Source organism: Pituophis catenifer, unplaced genomic scaffold (genome assembly GCF_029215685.1).
Source record: "Pituophis catenifer annectens isolate HBS135680 unplaced genomic scaffold, rPitCat1.0.hap2 SCAF_1, whole genome shotgun sequence".
NCBI classification, from domain to species: domain Eukaryota; kingdom Metazoa; phylum Chordata; class Lepidosauria; order Squamata; family Colubridae; genus Pituophis; species Pituophis catenifer.
In genome coordinates, this window is record NW_027256881.1 from 197,515,119 (window position 1) to 197,527,922 (window position 12,804).

General features: G+C 38.3%; 1 protein-coding gene across 1 annotated transcript in view; it reads right to left on the reverse strand.

Annotated features, from left to right (window-relative positions):
- Window positions 1-667: 667 nt before the first annotated feature.
- Window positions 668-12,804, reverse strand: part of MYO3B (myosin IIIB) — a 226,414-nt gene continuing 214,277 nt past the window's right edge. The window contains exons 31-33 of the mRNA XM_070956912.1: window positions 2,932-3,032; window positions 2,480-2,526; window positions 668-779 (exon numbers count right to left, since the gene is read on the reverse strand). Coding sequence (XP_070813013.1) covers window positions 668-779; window positions 2,480-2,526; window positions 2,932-3,032 — 260 coding nt within the window. The remainder of the gene's footprint in view (window positions 780-2,479; window positions 2,527-2,931; window positions 3,033-12,804) is intronic.

Here is a 12,804-nt window from a genome sequence, read left to right on the forward strand (position 1 = left end):
AAACAACAACTACAAGGTGCTAATTTAAGTGCTTTCATCATATGTCATTAAGTCTTTTACTACATAGGCTTTTGATATGCTTTTCCTTCTCTTCTGGGGAAAATAAGGCCCCCATGCCCTATCATTGAATTCTCTTCTCACAAACACACACAGACACAGACACACACACAAACACTGTCTATATATTACATTTTAAATGGATGGTAATGCTCTCCTGTTTTGGTGGACTAATCTTCCTTGCATTACAAATTAAGGTACCATGTCTGTGGTTGTGTGATTTGTGATATCGTTTTCCTCTTTCCCTCTATTCCAAAGCGACCAATGGTACCCAACCTTTTCTTTACCACAGACCCCTCTTTAAATTCCTTTTGTGGCCATGGAGTATGGCCATGGACCACCAAGACTTAACACAAGATTCAAATCATAACATTTCTTCAAGACTTTGTGGACCCTCTATGATGACATTGTGCAGATCACCATTTGAGAACCACTGCAGTAGGCTGATTGAGTAGCATAGCAGATACCACTATTTGGCAGATCTGCTCTTAATATATACATATGTGCACATTATACAACCCTATGTACACATCCATACGTCAGCTAGAAAATGAGAAACACATCTTGGGTTCCTTACCAGCCTCACACTGATGAGTTAGGGAGCAAAAGTTCAGCTTTGAAAGGGAGTAAGGGGTTGAAATGTGTTGTCTTCTTCTGTGATAGAATCTACCACTGATAATGACTTGTAATACTCATCTTCCCAATCCAGCACTTTTATTTGACTAAGGAAAATTAAAACAAAATAAAGCATTATAAATGGCACGTCATATCTCTAGGTATTTTTGTTTAATTGGTACAAGACATGCCTTGATCTGAGAGAGTGGAGGAGCAAACATTATTTTGAGGTGAATATCTAACAGAGGCTGGTGAAGAATCTAGCTTTCCTACAAGACCCAAGAGCATAGCATTTCTCATAGCAACAAATCTACATCAATTCCGGATGCTTACTCAGCATGATAGAAAACTCTGGCTTTGATTTATAGTAATTTCAGATTTTAATTAGGTGATCTGTACTCTCAGCTAGGCATGAATCTTCACCATACCACTTGTTAGGTGGGAGAATCCTGGGAAACCCATTTTGATCTCTACTCTGTTACATAATATAGATATCGTTAAGATACATAACCTCTGATTATTATAGCAGTAAAGAGCATAAGAAACATAAATCACAGCTTTAGAACAGCTCAGATTCTTCTTATTTCATGAAAGATAAAGTTGTCAATGGCTTCTATTATCTCCTGAAAGAGGATGCCTCTTTGACACCAGTTGCTGGGAAACACATGTGGAAGAGAGCTACTGCTCCCAAGTTCTGCTTATGGGCTTCTTAAAAGCAGCTGGTTGGTTTTATGATCTCAGCCACCAGATCTTTTCTTATATCCAGATAGGTCTGTTCATGATATATTTTCAGTAACATCTTCAAGCGCAATAAGACTCCCTTCTAAGATTAAAGTTGTTCCTTTGACATCCATGACAAAACTTCCAAACAGTGACAGAAGGCCTAATGTGCATACATGGATAACGTAACTTAACATTTGTTTGTTTGGATAGTTTCAATTTGGTGGGCAAGTTCTAGAGAACTATCAGTGGTGCATACATGGATAACATACATGGATTTATTTAACTATAAGCCACAGGACAAACTTAAAGCACAGTCTATATTTGATACGGCTATTCAGAGCTCAAGCTAAATTATATTCAAGTGTTTAGCATGCTTTATTGTCTAGTATGATTCTGGTATTGCCATAAATAATGCAGAGGCCATTGCATCATGATTTTCCCTATAAAAAGAGAGAAAAAAGTCTCTTTATAGTGTGGTCTTTCCCAAGCCTTCAGGTCTTCTGGGCTACACTGTTCATTATTTCCAGCCAGCATGTTCAAAGATGTAGCTCAACATACTTAGCGACATAATGCTTGTCACCATAATAATAAAATGAATGCCACATAAATAAGCAGCCTTTGCAACAAGAGCCAGGAAAGAATAGCCAAGAACTGCTCTTTGTGGAAACATATGACCTTCCTTCTTATCTTTCCCCCTCCAGCTAGTTTATGCTGTGGATCAGGAGGATTTCTGAATTGCTGTCCCTCCTGTCACGTCTGGGTTCACAGTCTGCAGGTCTTTACTTTGACAAGACCCACCACTGGCTACTTTTAGCAAATTCATTGTGAAACGAACTGCCTGCATTTTGCTGTGAAGCATATCCCCCCCCTCCCGGGAAAGACTGTTTCCCCCATGTGTATACAGCTCACATTAGACGCACACTTTCCTTTTGCATCAGTAGCAAAATGCCCACAGCTGCTATAAAGAGAAAAAGCTTGCTGTTGATTTTCAGAAATTGCTCTAGAAAGTTTGCGCCTTTCCTGTAATCTCACAAAGGATTTCTTCTGTTTACTGTTGCTTAGAACTAAGAAGATGGATATTTACCCAAGTTTTCTTGGCTTCCTTTTGCTCCCTTGATATCCTAGAGTTCCCTGTGGAGAGGGCCAAGAACACACAGTCAAAGCAAAGCAGCAAGTCGTTAATTTTTAATTCAAAGTGATTTTGTGTTGAATGCAAGCAGATGCTGATAATATCAGAAGTCACAGCATAATTTTTTTGATCAAAGGGCTCAAGTGAGCCTGATGAAGCATGCATCTTGCTCGTCTTTGATAAACCACATCAATTATTCACCGTGAAGGCAGACATCCTGACATGAAAGCAACAGATAAAGAGCATAAGCACATGTTCAAGACGAGAGCTGAAGAACTCTGGGGTGGGAGTGGGGAGAGGGCACTGGGGGTGGGGTGGGGCTGGTAGGCTTAGAACAGGTATTAATACCAGAATTATTAATGGGAAACAAAGAGAGTAAAACAGCTGTACGGCCACTTTGAACTTACATTTAACTGGTTATAATATATGTTATCCTCAGGGCTATTCAGCACTTTGGGCTGCTGACATCTTCGACGGGGTAGTTTCTGCTTCTGTTCAAGGCAGTTTTCTGAAGGTAAAAAGAGATAGTGCCGTTTTAGGTCTTGGCAGGGCCAAGTATTGCAAGCAACTTTCTATTTGGGAGTCAGCATATTTCTTTCTTCTGTTATACACATTTCTGGATTTACTAACTTCGGTCATTTCCCCATGTCAGTAGAAATGTAAGGATACTGGATACATTGGAAATGTTAAAAAAAAAAAAAAAAGCATTAATATGCTGTATTCTGTATTGAGATAATGAGAGCAAAACACACACATGCATCTTTGAATGACGGGATAAGAACTATAAATAACCTTGCTACTTATTAAGCAGTAAGCTATGATACCTGTCATCCCAGACACAGAAGTGAAATTGAAGCAGATACAAAGAAGGCATGTGTTTCTAGCTCTGTAAGAATGCGATGAATAAACCTTCGGCTGGTACAAAATGCGGCCTTGTGGGCAACCTTGGGTACCTAAAGAATGTAATACCTCTACTGCACAAGCTGCATTGGATGCTGGTCTGCTTCCAAGTTCAACTCAAAATATTGCTTATGAGCTTTAAAAGTCCTACATGGCATGGGGCCAGATTATATCAGTTTGCCCTACCTGATCAGACAGGGAAGTATGTTGCAGATCCCATCAGCAAATGAATTCTGATTGGCAGGGTCCAGGAAGAGAGCCTTCTCTGCAGTTGTCCACTCCCTGTGGAAACATTCCCCCTGGAGGTGAGGTTCCCTCCCCCCTCTCTTGGCCTCCCATAAAGGCATAAAATCATGGTTCTGTGCCCTTCTTAAATATGATAAATAATAAATAAACACATGACAGTTTTTTTTCCAGTATTTTGGAATCACACCTCTGAGAAATTCATAGCTTTACTACTATATACTGAAACAGTGAGACATTGGAAAATTAACACAATATGTAATTTGAACTGGCAGTACAAGAATACATTTTGGTGCTCCAAAGGTTGCTTTCTGCTCCTTTTTAAAATAAAATGTTTTAAAGCTAACTCTGGAGTAGTATAACAATTAATTTAGAAAGTGGCATTTCAAGAAATGGCAACAAGAACGACAGACAAAAATTGTGTTGCTGGATCAAAGGAATGATTTTTGCAACAATCAATTCCAAATACCGAAATTAGAACATGGCGATGTTGCCCATTTATTGTTTGATTTCACAGGTAAGCTGCTTTTAAATGCAAAGGAAAAAAATGTAAAGTGAAGTGGCTTAAGTTATAAATACAAACACAAAGACACCCAAGGGTTATTTCCTTCTTTTGTGCAAGCCTCAAAAAAGACACAATAGTTTTAGTCAATTCAATTCAATTGAGTCAATTTCTTTAAAGTGTGCTGTGCACATTTTGAAGCATTTCTGAATCATTTTCAGAGCATGCAAAGTCCTATTGTTTTGTTCCTTCCAAACCTCAGTCTTAATTCATACAAATGTCAGCAAATGGAATTACTGCAATACAGTCAAGTGTCTACTCTTTTAAAAAAGTACACATGAACTGGAGTTCTTCTTCCACATCAGTGATTCCCAATCTTGCAACTTCTAAGTCCCAGAGTTCCCTTGCCTTCATGCTATAGGTGAGAATTCTGGGAGTTGAAGTCCCACCACCACCTGGTCAGAACCTATCCTCCATCTCCCCGCCCCCTCAGAACGGATGAAGTTTCTTGGATGAGAAACAAATTTCTTCTTCTTCCTCAAGGAAAAAACAGTCCAGTCGCCTTTTGAAAAAGCACTTTTGAGACAGCTATGACCTGGATGACTGAGAATCTCCACAGTCATACGAAGAGACATCTTAATGGATTTTATCTCCTAGTTCAACCTCAAATAGCAACCTAACAGATGGATGTCCATCCTCTGCTTGACACCTCCAAAGAAAGGGGAGCTCAGCCTAGCCCACTATGGGGTGTGTATCACTCTGAATAATGGTTCCGGTGTCAAGCTATGGCTATTTTTAGCAAATCTTTGCACTGAATTTGATCCAATCATTTTTAAAACTTCATTGTCAACAGTTTCAAGATGTGACTAAAGAGGAAGCATTATATAAATATATTGAATAAAAAAATAATAAGTTTGCACTTTGTGTAAAAGTCTCTTGTATTCCTAACTGTGCGACTGAGCACATACCATATTACATCCTGTGAATATCCAACAAGTGCTTTGCAGCCACATTTTGAAGCAGGACCCTAAAAAGCCAAGAGTCAACTGTTGAGTTGTTAGAAATAAAATTAGCATTTGTTGAAATCTTCTCTGCTCATTTCTCTGTTTTGCAACTGTTGCTACCATTTTGTGAGCAATGTTTTTTTTGATATCAAAATGATGAACTGAGGGCAGAAAGCACTATTCTCATTCTGACAGAGTTTTGGACCTAATCACACATCTCAATGGCCTTGATGAGGAATTCAAATCCAAAGTAGATAATGCTTTCTGCAGTGGTATTTGTTGAGTAAAGGTAATATCACCAACAGCAGGAGCAGGATTGCCACTGCTAGTTAATTTTATCCTTATTTTGCCCTATTTGCAGCTTCTTAACAAAATTACAAAGATGTCACACACCCACTTTTCTGAATAGGAAATTTTGATTCAGCTATAATAGTGCTGCAGTTTTTCAAAATTCCTTTAAGGCTTATTGCTTTAAGATTATAGTGAAGAGATTTATGCTAAAGCTTTAAGCTGAAATTTTGCTTAGTAGACTGAGACATTTCTGTATGATAGCATGTTAAAAATAAAAATTTAAATATAACTTCGAGAAAGATTCTGTCTCTTCTACCAACGTGTAATAAAAGTTTATAAGAATGGCAACTTAGGGGTAGCAAATAGGAGCAGGAGAAATGAAAAATAATTAGATACCAACACTACAATACCATATTGTTGATATTAACTCTTGTTGTTAATATTCAAGTTGCTATTCAAGTTGTAATATTCAATTACTTTATTCCTTATATGGCCTATTTATAGACCAAGAAGTTCCTACTCCATTTTGGCAGCCTTTGAATAACAACTTGAATTCAGTCATAAAAGACCAGCATTTTATTACCTGAAATTAGTCATTATCCAATTTAATCATTGGAAACATCTTCCTAATAGTCTTATGTCAATGAAAGGGATAATATACCTTCTTTTTAAAACCCTCAGGTATTGTAGTAGAATGCATTTCTTCTTTTTGACAGTACAATATTGACAAATTACGTTACAGGAGAGAAACAATTAACAGGGGAAAATTCTATTTCCTGAATAATAATAAAAGAACAATATAAAGACATGTCATATTTTCAAGACAGACATGCTTTTTCTGTATCTTGTATACTAAATTAACAACTTTATATTTGGGTAAGTGTGATTATACACACAAGGAATTTGTCTCCGGTGCAGAAGCTCTCAGCATACATGCAAAGCAACAAAATAATGATAATCACAACAATTATAACAACAATAAGACAGGATAATAAGAAGGATAAATAATAATACTACAGCCCTATTACATGGGTAAATATGCTTAAGCATAAAACAGTACTGTGGGAATTAGGTGTTCAGCAGAGTGACGACCCAAGGGAAAAAAACTCTATGTCTAGCTTTTGGCTTTCAGTACCCTTTAGGGGCGTCCCAAAACAAGGAGTTGAAATACTTTATGTCCAGGATGTGAGGGGTCTGCAGGTATCTTCTCAGCCCTCCCTGTGACTCGCATAATATACAGGTCTTCTATGGAAAGCAGGCTGGTTGCAATTGTTCTTTCTTCAGTCTTAACTATCTGTTGGAGTCTGTACCTGTCCTGTTTGGTTGTATGCCAAAGCAGACAATTATAGAAGTACAAATGACAAGACTCAATAATTAATCTGTAAAACTGTATTGACAGCTCTTGGGGAAGTTGGAATTTCCTGAGCTGACGCAGGAAAAAGGTTCTTTGTTGTACCTTTTTAATGATGGTTCTAATATTAAGTGTCCATTTCAAGTCCTGGGAGATTATAGAACCCAAAAATTTGAAGGACTTCACTGCTGATACTGTGCTGTTCAATATGGTAAGAGGTGGTAAAATAGTAGGGCTCCTCCTAAAATTCACTCTCATCTCTACGGTTTTAAGTATGTTCAGTTCCAGATAGTTACAACTGTATCACAGGACCATTTATTCAACATCCCATCTATATGCAGACTCATCACCATCTTGATAAGACCAATGACTCTGTCTGTCTGTCTGTCCATCATCTATCTATCTATCTATCTATCTATCTATCTATCTATCTATCATCTATCTATCTATCTATCTATCTATCTATCTATCTATCTATCTATCATCTATATTCTTTCTCTAAATTTGAGGTGGTTTTATATCAGTGAATTATCATAATATGTTATGGTCCAGAAACTATCATGAGATTCTATTTTAAAGGTATTTATTAAGTTTAAGAACTAATGGTATTAGTTGGTATGTATTTATACCTGAAGGATAAAAACCATAACATGACAATATTGTCTGTTGTATGTAAAATCAAAGCAACAAACATTATGAACACTGTTATAATTTGAAATTGAAAAGCAGCATCCTAAGGACCTTTTCGAACCTTTAAAGAGGAGTCAATTCTGAAGAGTAGAAGCAAGATGGGAGCATGTTCTGAGGTGGCCATTTTGACCCAAGGAAAAACTTAGTCACCCGATTGCATGGTGAATTATTGAGTACACAACATGAATCTTAGTCAATTTATTCAAATAATTGAATAATTATTTTCAATTCAAACTGATACTGCAGAAGATCAGCAGTATCAGTTTGAATTGATAATATTTCAAAAGTCCAGCCAATGTAGGGAATTGGCAGAACAAAAAATAATAAAATTTTAAATAGATTTTTAAAGAAAAATTTAAAATATAAATAAATCAGGAAATGTTCAGACAGTCAACAAAGCCTGTCAATAAACTACTGCATATTTTGGTGGTCCAAATCAGACACCACCAAGTCATCAACTGTTTGGCTGTTTCAATAGTAAGAAATATAAAGCATCACTGACACAGAGTATAGATTGTTACGGTTAATATGGTTATTATTTTTTTATTTTTTATAAACTACTTTAATGTGACTCTTGGTAACTTTACTGACACATACACATAGGTTCCCCAGCCACACTGCAGAGGTGGCTTAATGTTACTTTCTTCCAATACATTCTTAGATTCCCAGTCTAACCAACAGACCTAAAATTCCCAAACAAATGTTACTTAGAGCTAAACCTGCTTAGCTCTTTTAAATCTGCCTAGGTTAGTTACCCACCGCCTTCTGCTGTATCTGCAATTATTAATCTTGGTCTATTTCTTCTCTAAGCCATTCCTATTTGGCGATTTTAACATGTCTGCATATTAGTTTCATTTGTATAGATCAACTAAGTTTTCTTTTTCACTGCCATATAATGATTTTATGTATATGTAAGTCCCACAATTCCACAGCTGAGAAAAACCTCATCTGAAATTAGTGACAATTTACTTATTTTAGAATACCTAGAAAACGTTTGTGATGTTGCCAATGTGATCGCTCTGCAAATTTAGTTATCACCTTTAAAGCGCTCCATGGCTTAGGACCTGGGTACCTATGAGACCGTCTTTTGCCACCAATAGCCTCCCACCGACCAGTTCGTTCTCACAGGGAGGGACTACTCAGGGTACCGTCAGTCAAATTATGCCGACTGGCGACTCCCAGGGGGAGGGCCTTCTCTGTGAGGGCTCCAACCCTTTGAAATGAACTGCCCCCTGAGATATGAAATATCCCTGATCTCCGTGCTTTCCGCCGTGCCCTCAAATCCCTGATGTTCCAACAAGCGGGGCTAAACATATGAACATGTGAATGTTTTTAAAATGTTATCTAATTTTAGGTTCTATTTAATTGGGCCAAACTATGTTATAATAATAATTTTAATTAGCAATTTTATGATGTTTGTGTATCTATATTTTTCTTGGCTGTACACTGCCTTGAGTACTACGGGAGAAAGGCGGTATAGAAATATAATAAATAAATAAATAAATAAATAAATAAATAAATAAATAAATAAATAAATAAAATTTCTTCAACTAGAGAATTGGGTTAGAAAGCTACTGTGGTTGCCACTCTCTTGAAAAAGTGAATTGTGGCCCTTTAGGTGATTCTATTCCACCTGTATCTATATTTGCTCGTACAGTTTGCTTTTGGTTATCAAAACTTAGAATGGAAAGAGAGGATGAGTTTGAGTTGATGTTTTTTCTTCTTCTTTGCTGTAAAGAAGACAAAGGAAACCCTATTTTTTCCTCAAAACCCTGGATCCTACAGACTGGCAATTTTCCTGAGAGACTTTGCAGTTCTTTATCTAAATGTATAAAGTCTCTTTCTGAGCCTCTGAATCAGCAGTTCAGTTTAAACTGAATCAGTTTAGCCTTGGCTTCAAACTCAGTTACCCGATTTAGCTCCATGAGTCTATGATCCTATGAGAAAAATAATATTTTTAATTAACTATACTATTTTTCCTCACTCTTAGCAGATGTAATCTATTTTGATTTTAATATTCACCCCCACCCCCCAAATCTTAGGAAAACAGCAATTGTGTGGATAAATCCAGAAGTGGTGAGATGCTAAGGTGGGTATCTAATTATATTAAATTGATCAGTCAGTTCCTCATTGATTGATTATGAGCCATCAAGTTGGAGTTGACTTTCAGTGGTAGATTTTCTCCTTGACACTGTCCCTACCCTGGTCTTTCAGATCTTCTAGTGGTACACTCATTGCCATTGAAATGGACTCCTTCCACTTTGTTGTTGATTGTTTTATCTCTTTCCTTCCATCATTCCTAGCCTTCATTACAGCCTTCACATAATGCATCCAAAGGAGGAAAAATACAATCCTCAAGGTTATTTATGCCTTGAGTGACAACTCTGATTGATTTCTCTGATGATCTGTTTTGTTTTCTTGGTTGTCCATGATATTCTGAAGTATTCAACAGTCAATTTAGATTGTCCTATAATGAACCAAACTTACACTTAGTAGTCAATATGGCTGTGACAAACTTGAAAAGAAGTAATCTTCCTGGTGAGATGTGGATTGGAGCTTTTCTTCAGAGACCATCTTTTCTTTCTGACCTCAGATTCAAGGTCTTGCAGTTCTCTGCTAGACTCTTTTCCCAAATGTTTATGAATCCATTTGGGTGATTTAAATGGAGGACTTTTTGATCCAGACAGGAAAGAAAAGGAAAAGGATCTGACATCAGAATAACATTTAATCACTAATTTTTATTTATGAATTTTACATTCCATTTTCCCCCACTGAACTTGTAGGAAGAGAGAAACTGGATCTTCTGTAGAAGGATTCCTGATTCATCAGAATACCAGTATCTTTTGCGCATTTATTTGCTTAGCCCAGTACTTTAACTGGACCATCGGCTTGAGTGATTCAGAAATTGTGTAGGCATCAGATATATTGTTTTTTTCGATCTCCTTTAAGAATCCCAGACAGCACTTGACCAAACTGAGAGCAGTCTCTGGGGATGATATTTTGGCTTTTCTCAGCAACATTGTTCTATAGGAAAGGAGAGGGAAAAGGAAGGAAATACAGCATCCCAAACTCCTGTTACCCTCTGATGAAAGATGCCCCTTGGGTTCCTTCTGCCCCTTGTTTGCTTTATTCTTCTGTTTCCCCCTCCAGCAACTCTTTCCTTTCCCCTCTCTCCTGTACTCTCTGCCTTCCATTTTCTACAAAATGGACTTTTCATGTCTGCTGTCCTATTTTGTTTTCTTTTACCAGAAGCTGGCAAAGCAGGGGTGAAATCCTCCTGGTTCGGACTGGATTGGGTGATCCAGTAGAGATTGTGGCTGGTGGTTCGGAGAACCGGTAGCGATGGTGGTGCGAGGCTCCGCCCACCCTCCCGGGTGTCGTTACTTCCTGGTTTTAACCAGGAAGTAATGTGTTTTTACCCTCTGCGCATGTGCAGGTTTTGCTCATGCGCAGAGGGTCTGCACGCGCATGCAATGCACATGCATGTGGGGCACGTGCACTTCTGAACCGGTAAGGAAGGTAAGTAGATTTCACCCCTGTGGCAAAGCCCATCATTAATCCTTTACATTCACCTGCCTTTTCTTCTCTTTGAGTATCATTCTCCCAGCTCCAAAGAATGGAAATTGGGAAAAGAATAAAGTACAGGAAGAAATTAAAGTTTTTTTCTTTCTTTCAAGAGAAGGCCATCTATCTCTCAACTGACCTTAAAGCGGAGGTTGGAAGAGAACCAATTATTCTGCCTGCAGGGTAGCTTCTTTTTTGTGGAGCTGCAGGTTTAAATGTGGACCTGCCTAAGGATTCCCACCTCAGGATGGGGAAACTGGTAAACACCTCTTAAGAATCAATGGGTAATGTACATTGAAACTCCAGAAATGGAAAGGTTGGATAGAAGTCTTCTAAGAAAGGAAGAAATAGCAATAGCTATAGCAGTAGCCCTTAGACTTATATACCACTTCACAGTGCTTTACAGCCCCTTTCTAAGCAGTTTACAGAGTCAGCATATTGCCCCCAACAATCTGGGACCTCATTTTACCCACCTCGGAAAAATGGAAGGCTGAGTCAACCTTGAGCCTGGTGAGATTCCATCTGCCAATCTGCTGGCAGCCGGTGATCAGCAGAAGTAGGCTGCAGTACTGTACTCTAACCACTGCACCACCGTGGCTCATAAATTATCATAATTTAATCATAAATTATCATAAATAATTAAAAGTAACAGATCTTGGAGGGGTATACACCTGCAAAACAAAATTCTGGAAACTTCTACTTGTGCAGAATGCAGTTTTCAGATTGTTGATTGATATTTATTTCCTATAAGCATATCATACAATATTAGCAAGTATTAACAAGCTTCTGATATTTCTAAGACAAGTCAAGTTTTTAGATCTGTCTCAAACCAACTTGTACTTTTGGCCTTTGAAATCCGAAGTGCCTGCAGAGCTAACTTTCTTCTAATGAATTTCTCAGTTCCAGTCCCATCTTTCATACTACTTTGAATGCATTATGACTTGGTAATAGTTTCCGGTCAAAAGAGCAGAAGCATATACGGAGAAGGGAAGAATAATGACATAATAATTTAATTATATATATTATGCAGCAAAAGGTTAAAAGTCACTGATAACAAAAAAACTCATCCACCATGTGCTTATACAGACATAATGCGACAAAAACATTCAACATATACATTGATTTATTAAAAATAAGGAAAAGGTATAAAATAGCTTCTGGCAGCAAAAAAATAAAATAGGTGTTGGCCCTTATGGTTTAAATAGGACAGAGAAAAACAGCAGATACACTGATCTGGGAAAGTGTCTGAAAGTGTCTCAGCGGCTTTTGATACCATCGATCATGATATCATGCTGCACCGGTTGGAAGGGTTGGGGGTGGGGGGCACTGTTCTACAGTGTTTCTCCTCCTTTCTCTCTGACCGGTTGCAGTCTGTGTTGACAGGGGGGCAGAGGTCGACCCCGAGGCCCCTTATATGTGGGGTGCCACAAGGATCGGTCCTCTCGCCCCTTCTATTCAACATTTATGTGAAGCCGCTGGGTGAGATCATCCGTGGTTTCGGGGTGAAGTACCATCAGTACGCTGATGACACCCAGCTGTACATCTCCACCCCAGACCACCCCAATGATGCCCTCGAGGTGATGTCCCGGTGCCTGGAGGCCGTACGGATCTGGATGGGAAGGAACAAACTCAGACTCAACCCATCCAAGACCGAGTGGCTGTGGTTTCCGTCGTCCCGATATAGTCAGTTGGCGCCATCTCTGACTATTGGGGGTGAGTCGTTGGCCCCCACAGA